The sequence below is a fragment of the Vipera ursinii genome, assembly GCF_947247035.1.
Source record: "Vipera ursinii genome assembly, chromosome: 6".
Taxonomy (NCBI): domain Eukaryota; kingdom Metazoa; phylum Chordata; class Lepidosauria; order Squamata; family Viperidae; genus Vipera; species Vipera ursinii.
In genome coordinates, this window is record NC_139515.1 from 62,007,142 (window position 1) to 62,035,089 (window position 27,948).

General features: G+C 39.8%; 1 protein-coding gene across 1 annotated transcript; it reads left to right on the forward strand.

The window, feature by feature from the left end:
- On the forward strand, nt 1-27,290 carry DDX17 (DEAD-box helicase 17). The gene is made up of 13 exons (XM_083366487.1): nt 1-305; nt 8,651-8,789; nt 9,892-9,991; nt 10,232-10,365; nt 14,571-14,636; nt 15,327-15,468; nt 15,841-16,001; nt 16,089-16,261; nt 17,253-17,363; nt 20,603-20,664; nt 20,813-20,872; nt 24,676-24,912; nt 25,930-27,290. Exons 1-13 carry the CDS (start codon nt 262-264, stop codon nt 26,445-26,447), a joined length of 1,947 nt encoding a protein of 648 aa, XP_083222613.1. The 5' UTR covers nt 1-261; the 3' UTR covers nt 26,448-27,290.
- Nucleotides 27,291-27,948: the final 658 nt, after the last annotated feature.

The following is a 27,948-nucleotide window of genomic DNA, read 5'->3' on the forward strand; positions in this document are numbered from 1 at the left end:
GACGGCCATTTTGTGTCTGGAGGCCGGAGAAGAAAGGCTGGTTTGCTTTTTAACGAGCGCCAAGCAGTTCCTGACGCGACTCGGCTCTCAGAGGCTCCAGAAAAACCAAACCCGTCGGCTGTTTAGCTGGGAAAATTAAGTCCCGGGAGTTCTTTTTATAGCCACAAAGCAGCAGGAAAGTTCAGAGTAGGCGCGGTTGAGTCTCTCAGCGCTACCTTTCACGTAGTCGCGCACAGAGGTCCCCTTTTTCTGCTTGGGAGAATGCGAGGCTTCGGTGACCGAGGCCGCGATCGCGATCGTGGCGGGTAAGGAAAAGGGAATCGGGCTTCTTTCAAGGGTTTGTCGTATCTCTGCCACCCCCCTCCACCCAGTCTCGCCTCTTGTGCTGTTTCTCCTGCGTGGCAGGCAGAAATACTGGGGCAGCCAGGGCTGCCTGAGGGCTGATCGTGCTAAATTTCTGCCTTTCTCGTAGTTATTAAAGCATCGAATGGCACCAAGAAGAGGGGTGGGGTTCTGCCATTTTGTCGAAATGGGAAAACGTCGAAGTTGGGGAGCAAGTTCCTCGGAACTCTCCGGGACTTTTTCAATTAATCAGCACAATGCTAGGCTGTGTGGAGAGCTGATGCAATGGAGGAGGGCTGCCAGTTTGTAAGGTTTGGGCTTTTATGTCGTGGGGAAAAGAGCACTTTTAACAACGGGATCTTTTGTCGTAAAGAAAAAAACAAAAGGCTCACGCTCTGCGTTGCTTTTCTTTCTGCCTGTATTTCTAAGATTACGGAAGCTTTGCCAGAAAATTTTATGCGGGTGGTTGAAAGATGGCGTCACAATAAGGAGGTGACCGTTTGACTGGGTGCCAGGTTAATGTCGGCCTAGAAGAAGGAGGCGGAGAAGGAAGTGCTGGGTTTTGGAAGGACTAGGCGCCCCGCAGACAGATTTTGCATTTTCTTTCCTTTGAGCAGAGGGCTTCCATAACATTACTATGGTTGATTTACCGGGGACTCTAACCTTCAAAGGCTATATAGTAACTTCTCTTCTGATCCCGCATACCCTGTTTTTCTTTCTTTCCTGGTGAATAGGACCAATATAATTACTTACTGCCAAAATCAGAGTGGGTGCTTTGGAATAATAAGCTAAAAATAAGAAGTATTTTAATCCGATTTGCTATACTGGCTGCTTACAAAATTTATCTGCTGTGCTAGTCAAAGAGTTGGGTAACTTCAAAAATCGTAAAAATGCAATACAATGCTTATAATCAACAATCGCCGCTCATTTAAACCAAAGGCCAGATGGAGAATCGGCAGCCATGCCAATATTGTGGCATCCTAAGTTTGGAACCCTTGGGTGAAAAACTCCCCTTAAAAGGATATACTCATTGTATTTTACCTCAAGATACCTATCAGTTCTGATAAAATAAGTTAAACTTCCAAGTAAACATATTTTTGGATTAGTATTTAATTAGGAGGAAGTTATGGATCATTGATACTGGGCAGTCCCAGGGATTACGGTAGTTCCATACCATATGAGAAGCTACCTGGATTATTTTGAGAGATGTTTATTGTAGTGGGTGATTCTGAGGGAACTGTAGTACCATTATTGCAGTTTTATCCAACTTTAACATAATCTTTAAAATATGGGATATGTTTATTGATAATAGTGTGGCTGATAATTAAAATTCATCTCGTACTGAATGGAAGTGCTCTACTAAAGCAATACTAATTATATTTATGCAGAAATCATTAATTGCATACTTCAGTGCTTGCACAAGAAGGGTGTGCTTTCACTGTAACTCACAAAAGCAAGAGTCAAACTGATTAATTATTACATGGTGTAATCTATTCGTAAGATAAATAGAATAATGTGAGCAGCTTAAAAGTCAAGGTCAAAGTAGTTGAAAAAAGATCTCTCCTGCCTTCAAATGAAGAACCCAAAAACCCTGATATTTTTCTGAAATAACAAGGCTGTGTGAGCACTACAGTATAACTTAAGTATGTTACTACTATATATTAGAAATACAAGTTTAACTGTGTTCATTAATATATACTTATTGTATTTAGCAATATATGGGAACTTATCTCTCAGGCTCCTAGGTAAATCAGAAAGGAAACACAACTAGATTTGCTAAATCTATTTTAAGATTACATTAACAGAATCTTGCAACTCTGAAAGTACAAAACATCCCTGCTGTCATTTTAACTGCTTGATCTATTATGGCAGATCCTTTCTAAGTTTCTTTCTCTCTAACTTAAACCAAATGGGAGCTCCTTCTTTTCTTGCCTGGTTGCTTCCCTCTTCCCCTTTTCCCTAAGGTCATTTCCACATTCCAATGTGGTTATTGAAGATAGTGGATTTTGTTTTGGTTAAAATGCTTGGTTTCCTGTACTTGGTTTCTACATGGCTTTGTTGATGTTAGGTGTTGCAATTAAAACTGCATTCTGATGTATTTTTTTCAATAATTCGTTACTCTTAGAATATTGATTAAAGACTTACATTTTTTGTATATTTTTATGTAAAACTTTTGAACATTTGCCCTGTTTTGTAATTTCCATTGGAGAATGTTATGGAACTACATATACATAATAATGTCATGTTCAAACATGTTTATTCTTTTATTGCTAGAGATAAAATGCAAAGCAAAGAAAAGCGCAAAAAACCACCAAAAAACCCCAACCAATTAACAAATATCCAACGCTAAGAACAAATGAAAACCTTTGTGTATAAAAAAGAAGAAAAGCCCAAATTCAAAATATATCTAACATTAAACATAAAAATTCAACCCCAGCTGAATGCTGAAAGATATATCAAAAAATGTAATATATTTCCTTCCCCTTACAAAACTGGTCTACAAATAGTCAAACTTTTCCAGCTGTATTTAACAGAAATGCTATATTATATAAATAAATATCCCCAATGTGGAAATCTATTTATCTAACAATTGAAACAACCCAATATCAATTTTAAAATCCCTCTGTTAACCATCTGTCATTGTATTTAACATGCAGAAAATCCACAGCTTCCAGTCTCTTATACACTTGTTTAATCCATTGTCTCTAACCAGAGCAGTTAATTGTGCCATCTCTGCTAATTCAGATAATTTTAAAATCCACTCTTCAGCAATCATTCTCCTTTTTTCCTTCCAATGCTTAGCATATACCAGTAGTTCTCAACCTTCTCTTTGCTATGGACCCTTTTTGTGGCCACAAAACATGGCCATGGACCCCCAAGACATAATTCAAAATATAAATTATAAAATTTCTTCAAGCTTTCATGGACCCCTTGTGATGATGTCATAGCTTCCCAGGGGTTCGTGGAGCACATGTTGACAACCACTGGAATATATAATTCTCCCAGCAGTCATCATGAAAAAAAAAGAACATCCTAAACTGTTTTTAATTGGTTTGTATATAATATTTAGAAGAAAAGCTTCAGGTTTCATTAATATTTGTATTTTAAATAGTTTCTGCATTGTCAATATATTTGTCCAATACGATTTAGCATACTTAACATGACCACCACATGTGATAGAATGTACTTGGATTTCAGTTGCATTTCCAACATTTATTGGAAATCCCTCTGTTCATTTTCGCCAGTCTATCTGGAGTCAAATACCAACAGTCATCATTTTATAAAAAAATCCTTTTAAACTGTAATTCAGAGGGATAAAGTACACCCTTGTCTTGTTCCTTTCTGGATTTCATGGACTTCAATATCTGTAAAAAGCCCATTCCAAAATCCAGTTTTTGACTACCTTTGACTATCAGTTCAAATTATCAAAAGTTTTTTCTGCATCTAAGAAGATTAGTGCAACCTATTTGTCACTGTAGTAAAGCTGTGATACTAGTATATTTTATATAATGTATTAACTAAGAAGAAAATGGATAAAAAATTCAAAACATGCTAGATGAAATTAAACTGAAGGAAAGAAAACTTCAAAAATTACCAATTTAAAATATACTTAACCAATTAAAACTTTTGCAACAAAAAATTTCCTTGTTGACTGTTTCAGATATTGAAACTGAAATACACAAAACATTGTTTTGAACATGCAAATAAACCAAGGAGATGTTTGGTATGTAAATTAAAGAAGCAGACAGACAGGAGGATGATAATTAAATTTCAGGAAGGAAATAAGACTAAAATGAATAACAAAAATATTCAAAGATTCTTTTGGAACTATTACACCAATTTATATAAGAAACGTGAAGTTCCATTAAAACATATTGATTATATATAGACTCAAAATCTTCCTAAGCTATTGGAAAACTACAAGCAAATTTGAACAATCCAATAACAATCTTTGAAATAACAGAAGCAATTAATAGTGCTAAGATAATAAAGTGCCGGGACCCAATGGTTTATCGAGTGAATTCTATAAAACCTCTGATGAAGGATTTAATGAACTCTTATTTTACAAGCAAATTTTATGCCTGATTCATGGAAAGGTGCCTACATCTCTTTGGTACCTAAGGAGGGACAGGAGTTAACGTATGTGGGGGGAAAAATTCTTACCAAGGACCATAAATTGTTTACATCAGTTTTAGCTGAAAGAGAGAAATTTTACAAGATTATACACATGAAGGCCAGTGTGGTTTTCTACCCAAAAAGCAATTAAAGAGAATGTGAGAGTAATCTTGGATATAATTGAACATTTACAACAACATAGTGACATTTTACATATTTTCAACACTTCTTAATAATACTTTCCAAAACACTCTGTGATACTTTTTGCTCATACACTGTATATAAATTTTATTGAATCTAGACTTCATCATGCATATTCAGTTAAATGAATATCATTTTTCAGCCATGAGTGATTTTTCCCATTCATTTCAGAGGATCTAAATTAAGCATGGCTTAATGGAGATCTGGCATATTATATACCGTATTTTCCGGCGTATAAGACGACCCCCTACTTTTCCTGTTAAATTATAGGGTTTGGGCTATACTCGCCGTATAAGACTACCCCTCTTGCAACGCTCACCAAATAAAAATTTAAAAACATCAGATTTGATTTTAATATGGTAATTTTATCAAATGCTTATGACATGCAGGTGCTTAGTAGGAAAACTGTCACTTATAAGCATAAGGCTGTGTGTCATCAAACATGTAAACATAAAACAGTGCAAGTGGATTAAACTTTTCCTAATTCACTCTAAAGCTGAAAGGAAGGATAAGACAATAAACCCATGGGAGCTGCCATGCTGTTTGTTTTCTAAGCTGTCAACCAAACTGGAACTGATGATGATAGGAGGAAGATAACAAACTAGAGAGAGAGAGCAAGTGCAGGGCAAGTCCCTGGCGAGTCAGCAACGCCCATCGTAACTCCAAGCTATTTTTACAGGATTTGCTGGCGTGACAGTTTCCCTTTAAAAGCCTTCAAAATCCTCCTGTTCATCATCTGATTTCATTAGTACATCAATGACATCTTGTGATACACTTGTAATGCAGTCATCGTATGGATCTAATTCCGTATCAGATGGTGTGGTCTCAGCTTTGGCTTCCTCTTCATCTTGCCACAAGTAGTCGTCCTACATACCATCTAATGAATTTGATATGCCACACTTCTTGAAAGACTTGATTACTGTTTCTGCATCAATATCATTCCAGGCTTTTATGACAAACTTGCACAAAACATCCAACTGTGGAGCACGCATGTTTCCTCCTTTTGTGAATGACTTTTCGCCGCTAACCATCCACTCATTCCACTGTTCTTGAATGTGATCTTTAAATGGATTATTTAGGCACACATCCAGTGGCTGTACCAACCATGTCAATCCTGCAGGAATAACTGCTGCATCTGTGTTCATTCTTGCCAGCCTTTGCTTGGTGCTGGGAGTTAAATGAGCCCTGAACATATCCCACACCAGTAGACTACGTTTTTGAATAAGTCCACCTGGTCGCCTGCTCCATACATTATCAAGCCATAGCTTTACCCCTTCTTCATCCATCCAGCCTTTTTCATTCACATGTACAAAACAACCAACAGGGAACTTGAGTTTCGGCATTGTTTTTCTTTTAAAAATAATCATTGGTTTCAGTCTGGCGCCATCAGCTGTGCATGCTAGTACCACTGTAAAATTGGACTTCTCATGTCCTGTTGTTTTAATTAAAATTGTTTTTTCACCTTTTGGATGGACAGTTTTATTTCCAACCATATCAAAACTCATTGGAGTTTCATCCATATTTCCGATACTACTTAACGCATAGCCATGTTTATTGCGCTGTTGTATTACGTATCGATGGAAACTAATTACTTTGGCATCAAGATCTGCAGGTAATTTTTGTGAAATTTTTGTCTTTTGCCTCAGTACCAGATTATGCCTTTCCAAGAATCTAGTACAACAGGATACAGTGGCCTTAAATCTTTTGCTGTGATCTGGGTTAGATTTGGCCCACTGAAGTGCAAACAAACATATTTTATTTCGTGTCACTATATAACCGCTTTGGCGATGCTCATTCACCATGTCTATTACATGTTTTTCAAGTTCTGGCCAATGTGGAGTGCCTCTTCTTAATGCACACTTACCCCTTGGCATACTCTTTAATGCTTTTTCATTTGCTTTCCAGTCCCGAACCATCTTTTCTGTTAACTCCATATTGTCTTGCAGCAGCACAGTTATTATGTTCTATGGCAAAGTTTACAACTTTAAGTTCATATTTCTTTCTTCTTACTGGTGGAGCCATGATGGGGCCTTGACTGTTAGCCAGTTGTATGAACCGGTACAGATACTGGTGCTGTGCTGTACTGTATTCACCACCACATGTATCTGCTCACCAGACAGACTACCTTCCCTCAGAATCACCATTCCCAGTATAAAACAACCAGCCAACCACAACAAGCAATGTATTTCCTGCATACAAAATCTGCTTGCATTGGGTGGGTCAGCTCTCCCTCCCTGCCTGCCCAGCCCTCCCTGTCTCCAAGATGATAGCGGTAGTATGCAATGTGTCACAGGAGTGTTTGGGAGTCAATAAGCTGAAGACTTTGAGGAACCCTACCTTATAGCAAAGGTAAAGAATCCCAGTTTTATAAAGTACCGGTAGTTCTAATGTGCTTCATTGAGAATTCACCCCAGTAGGAGGAGATGCAGATTCTATGCATATTTACGGTACGCAGAAGCGAAAGGAAAAACTCAATAGTTCACTTCCTGGCTCACAATCTGCATATTAACAACTCTTTTAGTACCCTTTTTTTATAAGTGCCACGATGTTGCTAAAATAAAAGAGGTGAACTTCGTGACCCACCCAGCCCATGCATAAAACAGAAATGAAAAGTCTTAAGCCTTTTCGTTCCCAAATACCAAGGTTTCCCCCAAATTTTGCGCGGTTAAATAAACGGCATTTGCGTATTGTTTCTCCACGGAGCAACGACAAAATTCGCTCAAATTAAGGAACGTGGGGAGCTAAAGAATCGGGCTATAGGGAATGTCTGGCATGACGGGCAACCCTGGGAAACGCGAGGACTGTAGTGGCACCCTCAGTTCGCACGTTCCGATCCGGGAAAGCACCCGGAGCCTCCTCTGTTATGGTATTTCTAACGGAATGTCTCCACGCCCACGTCACACCTGCCACGCCTTTTAAATCCAGCTCCCTTTCCTCCCGTAACGTTTCCCTGATCCGCCTGCTCTGTGATTGGCCCAGCTTTGCTCCTTTCACGCCAAAGGGGCACCTCGCCTTCTTTTCTCTGAGCTCTCTCGCCTGGTGCGCTGCTGCTCTCAATTCCGCACTCCGTGACCGGGCAAGCAATTCTTCTGGTCGGCGCGGGTCAGGCCGTGCCTCGGCGGGAGCAAAGGTGCTCCCTTCCTACGGTTGAGCGGGGCGCCTCTGCGGACCGCCTGCCCCTTCTCTCGTCAGGGACCTGACAGCCAGCATTGGAGGCGTTAGCATGGCCAGTCCTAGAGAGAGCAACGGCGGCAGCTGCAGTAGCCGCCCCAGAAGCTGACGAGAGTTTGCCTTCCATCACCCGTTCGCCGTCAGCCGCTTTACCACGGGTCGCCATCGCCTACCTCCATTCACCCAGCGATCCCGCCGCCCAGCAGAAAAGAGAAAAGATCCAAGAGGTATTTTCCGGCGTATAAGACAACTCGGCGTATAAGACGACCCCCCAACTTTTGAGGTGATTTTCATAGGTTAAAAAGTTGTCTTATACGCCGGAAAATACGGTAGAATAAACATTTATTAACATTGCTATTGATGTTTTTCAACATAAATAATTTAATAACACTTAATCTTCATAAAGGTACAGGTTCTCCCGCACATGCGTGCTAGTCGTTTCCAACTCTAGGGGCCGGTGCTCATCTCCGTTTCAAAGCTGAAGAGCCAGTGTTTGTCCAAGGACGTCTCTGTGGTCATGTGGCCGGCATGACTAGACGCCAAAGGCGCACAGAACCCTGTTACCCTCCCACCGTAGTGGTCCCTATTTTTCTTCTTGCATTTTTATGTGCTTTTGAACTGCTAGGTTGGCAGAAGCTGGGACGAGTAACAGGCGCTCAATCTGATATACGGCACTCGGGATTCGACCCGCCAAACTGCTGACCATCTGATCGACAAGCTTGGCGTCCTAACCCACTGAGCTACCGCGTCATAAATTAATGCTATTTCAGGTTGAACAACTTGAGAAAATGAAGTAATCATTTCTATCTAATCCTTTAAGGTTTGGTAGCCCTTTGCCTCCTAAAAAATTTGGAAACCCAGGAGAGCGTTTGCGTAAGAAGAAGTGGGACTTGAATGAATTACCCAAATTTGAGAAAAACTTTTATGTTGAACATCCGGAAGTAGCAAGACTCACTCCTGTAAGTTCTGCCTTTTCTTTCACCTTTGTCTTGCTTACTTATAAACTCCAGTTTTAATATCTCCAATTGCTGTAGCAATGAAAATGATTAGAATTACCACCGTTATAGTAATGAGATTTTTTATTCTTTATTCATTTTGTCAACATGATCTGGGGGTGTAAAAGGATGCAAAAATTTGGGTGCCACTAGGTGGCAGAACAGAAATACTGCAAATGGAATTTTTGCAGCCTAGTTCTACATTCCTATTCTGGTCCATCTTTTCTGTATTTTGTTTTAATACATTTCATTTGCCGTTAGTTTGGAGTGATTTTGTTCAACTGAATCTCCTGTCTTCCTTTTTTTCTAGCTGCTATTTTCTAACTTTCAGGAAAGTTTCTGATGGTGTTTTGACCAAAGTAGAAGTATTCCAAGTTCAAAATACATGGGTATAGTTGGAAAAAGGACATTTTGAGTTGGGACACAACATTAAATTTGGACTGGTTTCTTCCATTTCAGAATGTATAAACCTGTATAAATCAGAGTATTTCCAATCAGATGCATCATCTTCAGTGAATGCATCTGCAGAGAAAACAATTTGCTCTACTAATTTAATACAGGTCAAAACATTAATACAGTTAAACCATCTTTAGTTGGTAATTGAGATGCTTGATTAATTTATTACTTTGGAAATCAGTAATTCACTTTTCATGTCAAAGAGTACTTGAAATATACCTAGTTTGTGTAAAGTTTTTGCTGTAGACTTACTTAAAATCCTTTGGATGGCAGATTTGAAGGAAAACAAAGTAATGTGTATATGTGTTCATCTGCATATACAAGGTTATATTTGCTAGAAGTTACAGTGAGTAAATGCATGAAGTGAATATTTTCATTTTATTTTTTACTCCAATCTGTATTTCATTGTACATTTTGATAAGTTTCTGAAAATGAAGTCAATAAAAGGAGAGCTCTCAAAAGAATTGCTAGACCAAGACTTTACATTATTTATGGAGAATACAAAGAGATAGTAATTACTTGAAGTAAAAGAAATGAAAATTCATATTCATAAAGAGAAACTACAAATTCTGTTTTTCACACTTTACTTGCGATTTTCACTCTTGAATAGTATGAAGTTGAAGAGTTGAGAAGAAAGAAAGAGATTACTATAAGAGGGTCAGATGGCTGCCCCAAGCCCGTATTTGCCTTTCATCAGTGTAACTTTCCACGTGAGTATTCTGTTGTGCCCAAAACAACAGTTTTGGAAGATGAATCGGTATGCTTAAATAGCATTATCTGGCTGGATGTATTTAGCTCTGGAAAATTGAGCTTAATGACACAGAGTTTTGGGGAAATAGTTTTTGAAATTAATGCTATAATCTAAATTTATTTCAGTACAAGCTTTACTTACATAGCTACATAGATACCATGCTGTTCATTTGTATATTTTTATCTGTATTAATTTTTAGAATATGTGATGGATGTCTTGATAGACCAACATTTTACTGAACCAACTCCAATTCAGTGTCAGGGCTTTCCCTTGGCCCTTAGTGGGCGTGATATGGTGGGCATTGCACAGACTGGCTCTGGGAAAACATTGGCAGTATGTATTTTTCAGTTTCTTTGAATTTTCTTTTGTCTATTGATCTGTAAAGGTATTTTTATTGTATTTTGTTAGGTAGAATGTAATTCATCAACAAAATGAAAAATGTAATTTTTTAAAGTTTGGAACAAGTCATCTTGGGGTTCCATTACTTTATGCTATAGAAAGAAATGGAAATTTGTGGCCAGCTGGTGGCTGTTGTTTGCCTCCCATGGCTGTATCACTATGTGGAGTGATAATGCTACTTGCCTACTACTAGCCAGCCAGTTTTCAGAACTTTGCCAAAAGAGTGATTTCTAAAAATGTTTATAAAATGGTTTTTACAGGAAAGCATTGAGATAGGAAAAAAAATGCATTAATCTGCTAGAAAAGCTAAGTTCTTGATTGTTTTTCAAATGAATCCTCTGGAGCATTAACAAACAAGATAAGAGAGAATGAGATAGTCTCATCAAGTACAGCCTACATTTAGTTTATTACTATAAGCAGGCCAGTTGTTTTTTTAAAAATACAGGTATAAATATCATTGGCTATGTATGTTTCTACTATTTTGTTTAACTTAGTTTTAAAAGTAATTTTTACCTAAGTTCTGCTACTTGGAATTAATAACTTACATGGTGATCATATGATTATTTTATAATTTGTATTGCCTTAATAGAGCAAGCTCTACTAAATGCATTCTGAAAAGTACCAATTGGGACAGGAATTGCACAGATACATTGCTGAGCCACCAAAAGTTAAACTGAAAAGTTGTACAGTGCAAGACAGTACAAAAAATCATCAACAATCCCAAATGAAATCAAGACTTAATATGAAATTAGTTTGCATTCATTTATCCAGATTTTTATATTATCATAATTTTTTTATAAAAATATAGGTTATATCTACAAATAAAGCAAGCATGAAGCCTCATATTTGCATGTACCGTATTTTTTGGACCATAAGACGTACCTGACCATAAGATGCACCCAGTTTTTAGAGCAGGAAAACAAGAAAAAAATATTCTGAACCAAATAGTACCTGTATACTAAAACAGGGCTTTTCAACCTTTTCATCCATTGTACCACTTTTAGGACAAGGCAATGTCCGAGTACCACCAGTCGCCCAGCAAGGTGTCAAAAACTTGACACCCCCCCCCCCCAAAAAAAAGGAAAAAAAATGATACAGGTAGTCCTCGACTTACAATGATTCACTTAGTGACTGTTCAAAGTTACAACGGCACTGAAAAAAGTGACATGACCATTTTTCACACTTATGACCGTTGCAGCATCCCCAGGGTCATGTGATTTACATTCGGATGCTTGGCAATCGATTCATATTTATGATGGTCACATTGTTCCAGGGTCATGTGATCGCCTTTTGCAACCTGACAAGCAAAGTTAGTGGGGAAACCAGATTCACTTAACAATCATGTTACTAATTTAATTTCTCTCTCTCCTCTCTCTCCCCCCCTCCCTCTTTCTTTCTCTCTCCTCTCTCTCCCTCTTTCTCTCTCTATTTTCTCTTTCCCTCTCTTTCTCCCTCTTTCTCTCCATTTCCCTCCCTTTCTTTCTCCTCCTCTCTCTCTCCCTATTTTTCTCTTTTTCTCTCTCCCTCTATTTCCCTCCCTCTTTTTTCTCCTTGTCTCTCCCTTTTTTCTCTCTCCCTTTCTTTCTCTCCCTCTCTCTTTCCCTCTCCCTCTTTCTCTCTCTCCCTCTATTTCTCTCCCTATTTCTTTCTCCCTCTCTATTTCTCTCCCTCCCTCTCCCATTGTCCCTTTTTTCCTTCCTTCCTTCCTTCCTTTCCTCCCTCTTTGTCCTTCCCTCTCCGCGTTAGAGCAGTACCCGTGGAGGCGGCCCTGCGGCCTGGCTTTCTCTTGCAGAAAGCAAGCTGAAACGGAGCGAGGGATATTGACAGGAACGCGAATTGGCCGATCTCGCGCTCCTGCAATCTCCCTCGTTCGGTTTCAGCTTCCCTTGCTACAAGAGAAAGCAGGCTGAAATGGAGCAAGGGAGATTGCAGCAGCGCGAGATCGGCCAATTCGCGTTCCTGGCAATCTCCCTCGCTCCGTTTCAGCCTGCTTTCTCTTGTAGCAAGGGAAGCTGAAACCGAGCGAGGGAGATTGCAGGAGCGTGAGATTGGCGTTTCTCAGCACGTGCCGATTCGCGCTCCTGGCAATCTCCCTTGCTTTCCACTTGCGGAGGTTGGGGCTGGCCATACAGATCACCTTCGGACCATAAGACGCACCCTCGTTTCCCCCCCACACTTTTGGGAAAAAGTGCATCTTATGGTCTGAAAAATACGGTATTTTCACATATGATAATATAAAATTTAATTATTTACATACTTTTTGAGTAGTAAATTACTTTTAGATCATTGAAATATACACAGGAGAAGCTAAAGTCTTGGGAATGTTTGGATATGGAAGGTATCATCACATACGTTTGTTTAGGCTTTCTAGTGATGGAGAGAGCACTTATCCATTTCTCATGAATGCAAGACTTCTCGGTATATGATGATAGTACCATACTGGATGAATTGGAAAAAAAATGGTACTATAAGGAGAATATTTACATGGCTCATGACATTTATTATATATGCTACAGTATTAGCCATAGCTAATTGTGTTTTAATATATTGTGCAAGGGGTGGAGATTTCAGATTCCGATTCCAGCTTGATGTCAAGTTTCCGACGTATGGGTTTTTCAAATGACTCTGAGGCATTGTTTACCTTAAAAGTCCTTTATTAGCCTAATACACCGGCAAATGCTTGCTCGAAGGAAGCTGGAATCTGAAATCTCCACCCCTTTCACAATATATTAAAACACAATTCTCCACCTTTCTAATTTTGTCATTAATCATATTCTCCAATTAATTTAAAGAATCAGTTTCCCTTCCGTTGCCTTATCATCTTTAGTTAGAGAGATGGCCTTGAAGGTGCAATCCTACTCATTCCCCCTTTAAACTAAATCTTTTAAAGCAATACACAAGTTTAACATATGAAATGGCTACTTCTTCATCTCTTGTCAAGCAATAACATTCGATGTTAGCAGCGTTGACATCCTTTTAGTTTTTGTTTCTTTAGGCTAAAGGATCAGATACTACCTCTGATGTATAGGTAATGCTCAAGACAACATTAGGTGTTTTATGGCCTATAAAGCACTTTTGGCCATCACAAAATGTCACCACTATCCCCACCACCTGCAGTCACATGATCATGGGTGCTTTGGCAGCCTGTTTTTGCAAGATCAGAGAGGAATCTGGCAGGGAAGGTTGCAAGCTGCGGCTGCTCCCTACTTGAGGACTCTCATGTCTGGGGACCGGCTTTAAGAGCTCCCTGTCGATCAGTGCCTGCTTGGAACTCTGCACCTGAAATTTAAGCAGGCATGGAATTTGGAATCCTCTCCCTGTCCCTGCAGAGAGTTCCAGTGAAACAAGGATATGGGGCTCTGCATGCTTGGATTTTGGCAGCCAAGCTCTAGGCAGGCACGGAGATTGGGATCCGTTTCTTTTTATCCCCCTCAAAAGTTTTCTGCAGAGATGGGGAAAGAAACTCTTGTGTCTGCTTGAACCTCTGCAGCCAAAATTCAAGCCTGCACAGAGCCCCAAATCCCTCCCCCTGCCTCCGTGGAGAGCCTCACAGAGGCAGAGAAAAAGGATTTTAAAAACTGCATCTACTGCAGGCAGGAAGCTCAAAAAACCCCAATCTGCAGCTCCATAGTCAAGAAAAACGATTCCATTTCCATGAGATCACTTAATCACTACAGTGGGGACTGCTGGGATCACAGTCATTGAATGCAATGATCACAGCGTTTTGCTTAACTTCTGGTTCACTCAGGAACCAAGGATTTAGTCTGAATTGTAGTCATTAATTGACTACTACTGATAAATAAATGCATGTTTACATGATCACATTTAACCAATACAGCTTGTTCAGGAACAAGGAGCATAAAAATTATCCTATTGGAACACTAGTGCATTATTCCTCTTACTATTCTGTTTTTAGTATATCCCTCTGAGATTTAAACTGGAAGAAGCTATAAGCTGCATTTTAATTGAAATTATATGCTTACTGTTGCCATGCTTAATCCAGATCTTTCTTGTTTAATTTTATGTTTAACTTCTAATGTCTTCTTGCTGTTTTCTTGAGAATATAAGAATGGATGTACAATGATTTAAAACAACTAATTAACTGTCACAGCTGAAATATGCTTCTCTTCTTTTTTTAGTATTTGCTACCTGCAATTGTTCATATAAACCACCAACCATATTTGGAAAGGGGAGATGGTCCAATTGTGAGTATTATTATTATTATTATTATTATTATTATTATTATTATATTCAGGGGTCCCCAACCTATGGTCTGCAGCCCAGTACCGGGCCCGGGGAATAGCTGGCGAACCCCACCCCACTCACGGTAGCAACACTGAAAGCATTAGTGGCCCCATTTGTGCATGCGCGGGGACACTAGCACCACCGCCAATATCACATGGGTGCCAGTGGCCCGTTTCTGAATGCATATGGAAGCCAACGGGCGTGCCATATGTGCGTGTGACCCACATGTGTATGCACATGCACGCTGGCGACACTGTCATGTGCACGCCCATTTGTGCATATGCATGCAGGGCCACACGTGCAGACATTTCCCTGCTGCTCCCTTCCAGGCCGCCAAGCTGGAAAGGTTGGGGAACTCTGATTTAGGATTTAACCTTCAAATTGATTCACAGTCTGGGACTGGTAAAAACGTAACAGTTCAAATCTTAACCAAGGACCTAAGAGCTGTTAAGCTAAATACTGAGTATTGACGTTAAAGGCAGTTTCGAGTAGAGTTGTTATTGATTTTTGTGCTTACATGCTGTCTATTATATTACAGTTATGGGTCTTATTTATGTAATTGGAGATGGCAATTTTGTAAGTTCTGCTTCTGAATTTTAAGCAGAAAAATTTAAGAATATCACTCACTGTTATGGATGGTTTCTTCCCAGTGTTTAGTCTTAGCTCCTACCCGAGAACTGGCGCAACAAGTCCAACAAGTAGCTGATGATTATGGTAAATGTTCAAGATTGAAGAGTACCTGTATATATGGAGGAGCACCCAAAGGTCCCCAAATTCGAGACTTAGAAAGAGGTAATTATGATGGACTTATATATTATAGGGCAATTGTGATGTCTAACTTCCTTTATTAAAATCACTATTAATGTGACTAATGCTTGGGAATATGTGTGCATATGTATGTATAAAACATGCATGTCCAACTCTAGTGAGTCTTTTTTTTTTAAAAAAAAACTAATATTTTTTTTAAAAGGAGCCAGGATATGGAAAATGGTGTTTTATTTTTGTTAAATAAATTGCATTTGTAAAAACAAAAAAAATTGTTATAGTCGGTTTAGTAGTATAAACTGAAGTTGCACAATATGTTCATGAAATGGTCCATGTATTTCTACAGCCCTGCAAGAGACTGTTAGATTATTGTCTGACTTTTTGAACTCTCTTTGGAAGGTGTTGAAATTTGTATTGCTACACCTGGTCGTCTGATTGATTTCCTGGAAGCAGGGAAAACTAATCTTCGCCGCTGTACATATCTTGTACTGGATGAAGCTGATAGAATGCTGGATATGGGTTTTGAACCTCAGATTCGTAAAATTGTTGATCAGATACGGGTCAGTATTTCTTAATATAGTTTAGGTTTCTTCTTGCAATCTTGTTTAAAGATCACTTTCAGGATAATAACACATTTCTTTTTTCAGCCTGACAGACAAACACTCATGTGGAGTGCCACTTGGCCAAAGGAGGTGCGCCAGCTGGCTGAGGACTTCTTGCATGATTATGTCCAGATCAACGTGGGGAACTTAGAGCTGAGTGCCAATCATAATATCCTGCAGATAGTGGATGTGTGCATGGAGAGCGAAAAGGATCATAAGTATGGATGCTCTTATATTAACTTCAGATTTTATCTCTATTCCAAGTAGTCCTTGACTTATGACTACAATTAGGACTGGAATGTTAGTTGTTGAGCGAAGTGGTCATTAAGCAGGGTGCCCATGTGACTTTTCCTCAACAACCATAATCTCAACACTCCAGGTTGTGGTCATTAAGTAATTCTTGGGTTGTTAAGCAGATGGACTAAAAGAGCTGCCTGCCCAGTTTAGTTTTCCTTGTGAGTGGAAGGGAACTGCTTTGACAGGCAGCTTGGATTTTTGGGATCTGCGGTCTATTTTTCCATCCTGCCAGAGGAGTTCAGTTCCCCTTAATAGACTACTTTGTCAGCCAACACCCAAAATTTAGGCTTGCAGCCTTCCCCACTGTATTGCCCATTGACTTTTCTTGGAAGGCCAGTAGAGAAGATTGCAAGTAGCCATCATATCATTGTGGGGTGTTTGATAACCTTGATAAGTGCAAACAGGTTGTCAGGCACCAAGATCGCAGTCGTGACCACAGACTGTGTGAGAGACTTTTTATGATGACTGGAAGTACTCTTCCTAAGGCCACTATGAATAGCTACACTTTAAACAATCATTAAATGATGATAAGTCAAGGACTAGCTATAGAATCAATGTCTTTTTAAGTTTAGCGTTTTTATATGAGCTGTGATGGTTTAGTTACACAAACGGACCAAGTTTTATAATTTTTTAAATATTTTTATTCTGTCTTTTTTATCTTAATTGTATTTAAAAGCCTCCCTAAAAACACCATTAAGTCAGTGCTATCTGCTTTGACATTTTAGAAGTAGTTCAAACCACACCCCTAAATTCCTTAATTTTTTTTCTGTCAAAGGATGGGGGGAAAGAAGCTTTGATTCACCCTTTTCACATTGTAGCCAATTACAGTAATTCATTAATTGTAGAGGGGTGCATAAAATGGGATATACAGAAAAAGAATGAAACAGTATACTGTTTGTGTTTGTTTAAAAGATTAATACAGCTGATGGAAGAAATTATGGCTGAAAAGGAAAATAAGACTATTATCTTTGTGGAAACAAAACGGCGATGTGATGACCTAACACGAAGAATGCGTAGAGATGGGTAAGATTTGATTCACATTTTAACAGTGTTAAATTGGGAAAGACAGATTAGTTTTGCATCCTTCACCATGTTATAGTAAAGAGATTTTAGTGAATTATAATTAAATCCTATGAAAGAATAGATGAGACTGATTACTTGAAAAGTTAAAATGCCATAGGTCATTTAAATAATAATAATAATATTTGCATTTGTATACCGCCCTTTCCCTGAGGACTCAGGGCGGTTTACAGGAAATTAAAAATCAAAACATACAAAAGTTAAAACCAATTAAAAAGCATTAAATCACCCTGTACATTAAAACCCCAGTTAAAATTTTCTCCTCAGCCTGGGCCCGAGAGCTCAAAGAGCCAGGTCTTCAGGCCCCGGCGGAATGATCGGAGGTCGGGAGCAGTCCTCAACTCTACCGGCAGCTGGTTCCAGAGGGCAGGCGCTCCCACTGAGAAGGCCCTATCCCTGGGTGTCACCCGCCGGCAATCTCTCACCGGCGGAACCCTGAGCAGACCCTCCCTGTGAGAGCGCACTGGGCGAAGGGCGTTTGATGCCGGCAGCAGGTGTTCCCTCAAATAACCCGGACCCAGGCCATGTAGGGCTTTATAGGTGATAACCAGCACCTTGAATTTCACCCGGAGGGCAACCGGAAGCCAATGCAGCTCGCTTATGATAACTACGGGTAATCCCCGAGTTATGAGCATTCACTTAACGCTCATTCAAAGTTTGAGCACCCCCTAGTGCTTACTACAAGCAAGTCCTGAAATTACGAATATTGCAGTACCACGGCAGTCGTTCGCCCTTATGAGCGACCACAGTGGCCCTGCAACATTCACCCTGGTTATTCCCTCCCTCCCCAGCCCCGCCTGCCTTGGGTCTCCACAGGCACCAGGCCTTCAATACTTACCCTGCAAAGATTGAGATCCTTCGCTTCCTTGGCTGCTCCAGGCTTTCAGTGTGTTCACAGAGAATGGAGGCCTAAAGTAACGCAAGATCACACGAGATCTCATGCTATTTTAGGCCTCTGTTCTCTGCAACAGAGAACGGAACCGAAGCTGGGGGATGGTTCCATGTGCCTCCGGAGGCTGGATTGGGGCTCCAAAGGCCTTTTCCAGGCTGCTGCAGCCCAGATCTGAGGCCTGCAAATGCTTCCCCCTCCCGCCACGCTGCCCGATCCATGTCTGGATCAATCCAGGCCGCTGCCACCTGGATTGAGGCCGGGGAACGCTTCTGCGGCCCAATCCAGGCTACAGAGGCATTTTCCAGGCCGCTGCTGCCCGGATGTGAGGCTGGGGGATGCTTACATAGCCCTCTGGCTCCCTGTTTCCGCGTGGCAGCAACCTGAAAAAGGCCTCCAACACCCGGATCGGGCCACAGGAGGGCACGGAAGCATTTCCCATCTTCAGATCCGGGTGGCAGCCTAGAAAACTCCTGGAGCCCGAATCAGGCAGCCGCCTGGAAAACGCCTCCAGAGCTTGGATCAGGGCACGGGGGGGGGGGGGGGGGCTGTGGAAGCGTCCTCTGGCCTCAGATCCGGGCGACAGCAGGAACCGCGGTAGAGAGGAGATGGAACTTTTCCAGGTGAGTCCGCTGCGGCATGATGGGAAGGGAAAACATGGGGTATCTTGGTGGGTGGGGGAGGCCTTGGGGGCCTGTTCCATCACTAGTCCCTCTTCCCCACCCTGAGATACCTCATGTTCACTTAAAAATGAGCAAGGGAGTGATCTCATTCGAGGTACGAGATTCACTCTACGAGTTTTCGAGTTACGAGTGGAATGGGCAGGCTCCATTACACTCATAACTCGAGGACTGCCTGTATAAATGATAAAAAGAAAATAAGATAGTCCTTACATAATGATTCTTTCAGCGACAAGTTATGGTAGCAGTGAATGAATGGTACTTACATCTGGTCCCTGATGTTATGGCTGTTGCATTGTCCCTGCAGTCACATGATCAAAATTCAGGCACTTGCCAGGTAATCCATTTTTACAACTGCAGGAGCACTGCAATTCCCATAGCTGCTTATCTCCCCCTCCCCCATCTGTTGCCCTTTTGGCCACCCTGCACAATGGCACACAGGAGTGGTGGTCCAGGGGCTAAAGTAAAGGTCCAGATGCAGTGGTGGCTCACTGAGACTGCTGAAGTCCTGGGTTTCCGCTTCAGCCCCAATAATGCTAACACCACCGAGGAGTGCTGTTGTGCAGGGTGGCTAAAAGGGCAAAGATGGGGAGGAGAGTTGAGTAGGCAGTCCCTTATCTTGCCAAGATTAGGAGTTATCAAGCTGGCAATAGCTTGGATTGGGGTGTATCCTTGCTTAACAAATGGAAACTAGGACTGCTGGGTTGTTGCTAAGCAATGCAATCACATGATGTCGCTCTTTACAACTGCATAGTTTAGAGATGGAAATTCCAGTCCCAGTTGCTGTTCTAACTTGGGGGGAACAAATAGTATCAGTTTAGTATAATTAATTTGAGGGGATCTGAACTTATGCAAAAAATAACATTTAAAAGTGAAAAATAGAAACTTATTTCTGAATTATTGCAAATGATAATTTGATTATAAGCAAAGGACAGAACATGCCATGATTCCCAAACATTTTTGATATTACTCTCAGATGTAATCATTTAAAATACTCTGTCCCCAAAAGTGTTCTGCACTTACATTAGCCTCTGTTTAGTTGCATATTATGCTAGTACTGGTGGGAATCAGGCATTATTGGAATCAAATACTTGGTTTGATTATTTGAATTGATTAAAAAAATACCTCCAGTGCAAAGAAAGTAAAAATACAGATTTCTGATTTCATATAGAAAAAGCTGTTTCAGTGTATGAAAAGGGCATCCCTTGCTTCAGAAGCATGGTATTGTTTTGAAAAGTAGTTTCTTGGCTTTTTGTTCTGATTTCTAAATCAAAATTTTGTACATTCCAAACCAAAAAGTCTTCCTTTAGAATTCCTGAAAATTACAGTAAACACTTGGTTTAGTAGTTCTCGGTTTAATAGATTCTGAATAGCCTGGGCAAATTTTGTATTCAGAATTTATCCTAATTGAATAGCCTTAACACCCAGAATTACAGAAATGACAATGCAGCTGTCAAAAATGAATTATATGAGACACCTTTAGATTTAACAGATCCCCAAATGTAAAAATTGAGGTTATAAAATATTTATATTCATTTATATCATTAATTTGTAAAAAGGTTCATATTTTGAAATATGTGGTAGCTGAACATACTTAAAACTCTTCCTTACAGTTGGCCAGCTATGTGTATTCATGGAGACAAGAGTCAACCTGAACGAGATTGGGTGCTTAATGGTGAGTTGTAGAAAAAAAATAGTTTCATTTACTTAGAGAATGCTCTGTTTTATTCAACCAACTGTTTAGTCCATCTATGTACATTTTTATTGCATAATGTGTTTTTATGAACTAGAGATTTACATCAAGATTGTTCCTTTTCTTTCAGAATTTCGCTCTGGAAAGGCTCCTATCCTCATTGCCACAGATGTTGCATCTCGTGGGCTAGGTTTGTACACATGGGCTTCCTGCCTATTATTTTTTTAGATTGACAATTTTTCCCCCAAAGAATTTGAAAGCGTGACTTTATCTCATATATGAAATGCCTTTTTAACATTGATCTTTTTTTTCTTTCATATTCAAAATCTCTTCCTGCTCCTAATGAACAGGCTTTGGTCTGCAGCAAGGCCTAGGCATGACTAATCGATCGCCAATGGGGAGAAGAGACGTCCAATTACTCAACCCAATTTTTCCACTATACCCCATCTTCTTTAATTCCAGCTTTGTGGCTGGGTGGCTAGGACTGAACTGTATTCATTACGTTGTTATTCAGAATTACCAGATGGTAGAACAAGCATCGCTTTAACAATCCTTTTTTGCCCAAATGCATTACTAATGTAACTGCACATTATTTTTAACAGCCCCACTTCAGTATCACAGGACATAGATTTATATGTGTGAGCATATTTTGCTTTTTTACACATATTCTTTTTCACTTTTCTTCCTCAGTTGGATTGTTGAAGTTGTAGTAAAAACTCTTAAGGGGAGGATTATAATGAAAATCAGTCAAGTGTTTCAGTGCTTTCATCTGGATGTTTAAGCAAACAATTCCACTGCTCTTTACATTTAATGTTCAAATCTCTACCTCTAGTACAATCAGAAAGTAGATTTAAATGGTGTTGTAGATACTTGAAAAACTTTGGAGAAGACATTCCTAAAAGGTCTTCAGTTAATGTTGAGTTCAGCAGGCTCGATCAATCTTTTATTAAAAGTAATCTCTCAAATATTTCAGATGTACTTTAAATATAGGATCATTTAAACGCTGATTCTTGAAAATGCTTAAAAGACAGCTGCTTGTTAGCATTTCTGAAAAATGACAAATAAGTTGCTAGTCTTTTCCTCACAGAAAATTCATTCTCCCATGCCATCTCCCAAATTATCCCAGTGCTCCTCTAGTTCATGTGGTTTCAGTCTCTGTCTTCTGGGGTCATGTCTGGACCTATGCAGGTAGAACTTGGCCCTGTTAGGAGAAGGGGTGAGGCCAGTTATTTTTTTATTAAAAAAGGACAATATTTTGGTTGGCAACATTTTGTTTTTTAAACAGGCTTGCTGTGTGCTGGTAGCTTCTTTGTGCATCTTGCCTAGACACTTAAATCAGCCCTTCTCATATATTTCCCCAAAACAACTCATTTCGATACTATTGGAAGAAAACAGTCTCCCCGTTCTGCCTTCTCCACTTGACTGAGGCTGTGGGGAAAAGGTTTCAGAGTCTGTTTCTTGTTACTAATAACATCTTGGCTTGTTTTGGGGCCCAGAGTTTGCTACTTCATAAAAAAAATATAATATCTGACTGGCAAATCTCTGGACGAATTCCTCCAAGTTCCTGGAAAGTGAAGGCTTCTACCTAAAACATAGAACAGGGGCGCGCGCTTTTTGGCTGAGTCACCAGGGTTTTTCCTTCTACTCAAATGAACATTGCTCTCAGAAAGCTCCTTCCAGGTAAGTTGAGTCCCCCATAATGGCTTGTTTGTGAATCACCCCCAGGGCAGAAGATTTCCCTCTGCACTGTGCATTAAAAATTTGGTTACGCTTCACTCTGTTAAAGTCAAATCATTAAATTTCTTTTTGTTTGTTTTCTTTAACAGAAACTTTGATATCAGCTGCCGATCACTCAGTGCAGGTCTGGGGACATATCTACATTGGTGGTCGAAGCAGCTTTCTAGATGGTCGAGTTTGCTAGTTTCTGCCCCTCCCAATTAACAATCAGACATTCCTTTGGGGGGCATCTCAGTGGATAAGCATCCCCAGGTAGTCATATTCCTTCTTAGAATGAACAAATTCTGTGGAAGAAACACTATGATGAATTTTACACCAGTGCAAGATAGTAAGATAGTAAGAAACCTGCATTATAACTGCATGTTCTCTCCCTGGGTCACCAGCCATATAATATGGATGTCATAACTGCCATTCGAAGGTGAAAACTAGCCCCGCCTTCTCCTCTTTCCCCTCCTTGTTGTCCTTTCGTGGATTTCTTGGCAAAATCCATTTCCCAATACCTTCATTGTTGACAATGTCTGTATTTCCTAATAAGCAAATGCTCTCTGGTATTCATTATGACCATTTTGCTAATGGATGTACATAATGGGATTGATTGAGGTCCCCAATCTGCTCTCTGTCAGACTCCAGTGAAGCTCTAGCTATGAAGATGTGAGTGCACACGGTGTGCTGTCCTGTCCTTATCTAATACAAGCCCTTTGCACCAAGGACCCTAGTTGGAGACTCGCGCTGCCCCCTGTGAAATCTGCCTTCTCACTTTTTGGTGTGATTCAGGACTTTGGAGTCGGGAAAGATTGAGGAGCCCCCCCTTGCTGTAATAAGAAACAGACATAACATCCCTTTGCCACTACTACAACCCACTTTCATTTTTGCTCTCCCTCCCACCCCTTTCCCTTTATTTGAAATTGATGCAGTCTGGGCAATAGATGCAGCCTGACCTGTTGGATGTAATTTTTTGCATCTTCAATTTTGGCCCCTTTAAGCCCTATGAAGGGACAAAAAGTGTTGGAGGACCTGAAACGTTTACGTGAACCCAGGTTCTCAGGCGCTTGACGGCCAAATAGGCTACAGAGAAGCATCTAAGCCAGTTCACAGAGCGAGCGTGTGTGGGGACTTCTCGCTGCCATGGACCCTTGATGCATGCTCCCCGCGCTCCAGTGGTCCCGTGTCAGAGGGCGGAGTTTTCGAAAGGAGGCCGCCAAAAATAAAAGGCAAAGAGACGGGATCGGCTGCAGCGATTTCCCACAGGAGGAGGGAGTGTGCATCGGTCTGGTAACAAAACAGGGAATGTTTCTCATTTTTTTAAAAGAAAAGTCAATCTGTGTTTTATCTTGGATATATTTGGAATATTCTCTGTAAAATGCAGATTTTAATGGGTTGTTAATTTTTAATGTAACTGCTTTGTCAGTTTTTTTTATCAAAACAGTACACTAACATTTACTTGTTTTTCTGTCCTCATTTCTGAAAACTCAGATATTTATGACTTTAAATGTTTGCATCTGGGTTCTCTTTGTTCAGGTTACACTGTAAACAATATGCTAAAATTTTCACTAAAATGAACGTGGTGATGTGATCAAATGTTAGTGTGTATTTTTGTAAGGAAGATTAAAATAAGCTAATTATCTATTTACCCAAACTGGCTATCTTGAGATATCTTTTGGATATCAGGAAGAGGGGAAAATATATTAATAATTATTTTTAAACCTTTTTGGAAAAGGTTTGTGTCCTATCCCTTGTGATAACCTGAAGGTAAGTGATCTTGTGTTGCTAGTTTTTCTAGACTTCTCCTAACAGAGTTTTAAGTATTCAGCAGTTCTCTCTCTTACTCACTCTGATTTGCTGCATTTGTAATAAAAACAGCACATTTGTACCATTTTGAAATGCTGTTGTGGAGCAAAATTGCCTGAATTATATAAGACAAGGTTTCAAAGATGACAATTTGTGTGTGTGTGTGTGCGTATGTGTGTATGTTTGTGACATGCATGCAGCAAAAGATGGATGAATTTGAGAGGAATTATGAACTGCTTTGACTTAATATTTGCTTTCTCATCACAAACTCCTTTTTGTGCACAATTATCTCAGTTTAGCCTTTTGCTCTGTTAGGAAGAGTCTATACTGTCTTTGTATTTTACAAATACTAACTTTTTTCTTTTCTCTTGTTACTGTCACTTGCATTTGTGCTCCCCACCTTCTGTTGGCACATTCTTCCTCCACTGCTCTCCTCAATTCCTCACTGTGCTTTGATTGCCTTACAAGATGTGGAAGATGTGAAGTTTGTGATAAACTACGACTATCCAAACAGTTCAGAGGATTATGTGCATAGAATTGGCCGTACTGCCCGTAGTACCAACAAAGGCACTGCCTACACATTCTTCACACCAGGAAATCTGAAACAGGCTAGAGAGTTAATAAAAGTTCTAGAAGAAGCCAATCAAGCCATCAATCCAAAACTGATGCAGCTTGTGGACCACAGAGGTGGTGGTGGAGGAGGAGGTAAGAGATTGGGAGTATTTTGACTTTTCCTGTGTCTTTAAGCTGTGTTTGGTTTCCCAGCACGTGATAACACTTCATTAAATTTGTTAAGAGGCTAAATCATTTCTTAAAACAAACAATTTTCTGTATATCTCACCTCATCTAAGCTTTTTGTTTTGGGGAGATGTTTCTACAGCCCAACATCTGCATATTATGCGTCAGGAATATTTCATGTATTATCAAAGGATATAACTGGAAATCCAAATTATATGGTATTTCTCTGGAATGATGCCTTTAGAACTTTGGACATTTTAAACATGCTGGGAGAACAAAATTAGAATACTGTTTGTGTCATACCTCCTGCAGGCTAGTCATAAAAGAGTTTCGTCCTTGCAGTAATGTGAATAACAGCACTCCATGATGTCATGCTGGCTACACAACCTCGGAAATGTCTTTGGATAGTACTGACTCAACGGCCCTTGAAAGGGAGATGAGCACCTCACCCTTATAGTCAGCAACCACTAGCGGAGTAAAATCTGCAGGGAGTCCTTTACACTTTACCTTTAGTGTGAATAAATCTACAGTTTAACTAATCAATATATTTGCACCCAAAACTTCTTGCGCGTCAGGTTAGCTTGCCTATTGTGGCTGCTATTATATATTTTTTATCTGTTCTTGGATAATCTGATTTAAAATTATAGCAAAAACTAAAGATAAATAATAAATTTCACAACTAATTTTTTTGTAGCCAGTAATAGCCCATTCTACTCACTCTATCATGCCAGAATAAGACTGACAAACTAGGCATTTGATAGGAATAGGAAATGGCAGCTTTTGTTAACTGTGAAGTAAAAATGACTTTCAATCTTTTGCCTGTGTTTTTAAGAGTAAAATGTGTATTATCAAAATAGTAAAGAAAAACCCTGTTAAGTTACATGAGGCCTTTGTGATGAACTAGTAAACACGTCTAGTTTTTGCATTGAAAATATTCAGTAGAAATTACTAAATTCAGGTCTGTATGTATGTATATGTTACCAGGTGGTCGTTCTCGTTACCGCACAAGCAATTCATCCAACAATCCTAATTTGATGTACCAGGAGGAGTGTGAGCGAAGGCTCCGGGGAGTTAAGGATGGCCGAAGAGACTCAAGTAATTTCCGAGACCGTGATCGCAGTGACAGTTTTGCCAATGGAGCCAACAAAGCCTATGGTGGTACTTATGGAAATGCAACTTCTGCATTTGGGGCACAGCAAGGCCAATATGGTTATGCCCAGGGAGCCTATGGAACTGCAGCTTATGGAACAAGTGGTTATGGGGCAGAATATAGTGCTGCTGGGTATGCGGGAGCCAGCACTGCCAGTGCTGGAAGAAACTCACAAAGCACCAATCAACAGCAGCAATATGCAGGGATCGGCCGTTCAGGCCAGCAGCCACAGCCTCTCATGTCACAACAGTTTCCTCAGCCTCCTGGCACCAGTGTGATGGGCTATATGGGGCAGACTGCCAACTACCAGTATCCACCACCACCACCACCCCCTCCTCCTTCACGCAAATGAAGCCACTTCATTTAGTGGTTGTCAGTCAAGATTTGCATCCCTTTCTCATTTTTTCTGTCTCTTCCCTTTCCCAACCCCATCTCCATTGTGATGTTTTTCTTAATGCAGGTTAGCTTTAGAGTTTATCATCCAAATTCTGCCCACAAAAATGGTCTTGGTACACATTGCTGATTTTCTTTTTAAAAAGTAGTATTGGCTGGGAAACTAATTTCCTTATGCATATTTTAGCCTTGCATGTTATGAAATTTGAAATTTCCTGTCTCAAAAAAGAAAAACCTACAAGGCATATTTGTCCCATTCCGGCTATTATTGTGTCTGAGGCTTATGTATGAAAAATTGCTGCAGAGAGGACTTCTCTATAATATAAACATTGAGAAAGATGGTGCTAAGGAGTACCTCCTTTTTAACAATATTAAATTTGGTGTGATTTTTGCTTATTGAAGTTGAAACGTATGTTTTCTACAGTTAATGAAATGAGGCCTTGGATTTGGCATAGGAGAATTTGGAAGATAATTTCTTTGGTTTGACTCATTTTTTCAAACTTCTACAAAATGTAAACATAATTTTGAGTTTAACTAGCGTTTCTGCAGCTCCTTAATGTCTTACCAGCCCTATGCATAAGGGATATAAGTGTTGAAGATTAATTTTCTTTTCTGTTGCAATGTGTTTTTACTCTAGATATAATCACAGAATTGCTACACTTTATTTTTATTGGGATTTTTCTATGGCTCTTAAATTTCACCCAAGATATCACAAATGACATCTGTTCCATAATTTCAACTCTGAGGTTAAAGTTGTACCTATAACAAAAGGTATATATATCTATAAACATGGGGGAATCTATACAGTTCCTTGATGTTCATCTTTTGATCCATTTACTTGGTATCTGGTTCCTCATTGGACATGCATAAAATCCCACTGCATTAAGCAAAAGTGTTGCGTTTTTCAATTTTAAAGGTTTATTTTAAGCTAAACAAAATCTTAAAATCTCTTAAGGGGATGGTGAGGAGATAGCTAATATGTCTTGAAGCTGCATTTATATCCACATCTGACTAGGCTTTCCAGTGGCTTTATGAGTGAGTTTCTTCAGCTGGCTCTTATACTCAGCTTTTACAGGTAGGTAGCACCGTAGATTTTAGGAAGAGAGAGAACTTTAGCAAATTCTTTCATTAATTCTTGTTTTTTTCCCCAGTCTGAGAAAGGTTTAAAGTTGGGGGAGTGGGGGAGGGTGGGGTGGGATTATTCAAATACTAAAGTTTCTGTCTTGTAACTACAGGAGAAAGTTGATAATAGTTGGTTCCACCTGTTAACGTTTAGATAAACATGGCAGGAAAATCTCTTCTGTCCTAAGAGAACCTATGGGGTTTTTCTTTTTTAAAGTTTTGGGAAACAGGTTGTTGAAAAAATTCAGTTATTTATAGCAGTGTGGGTTTGGATTATAAAAATGGGATTTAAATACGTGTTTCTGAGTTAAGAGCAGGCTGTGGAATAATAACCACTT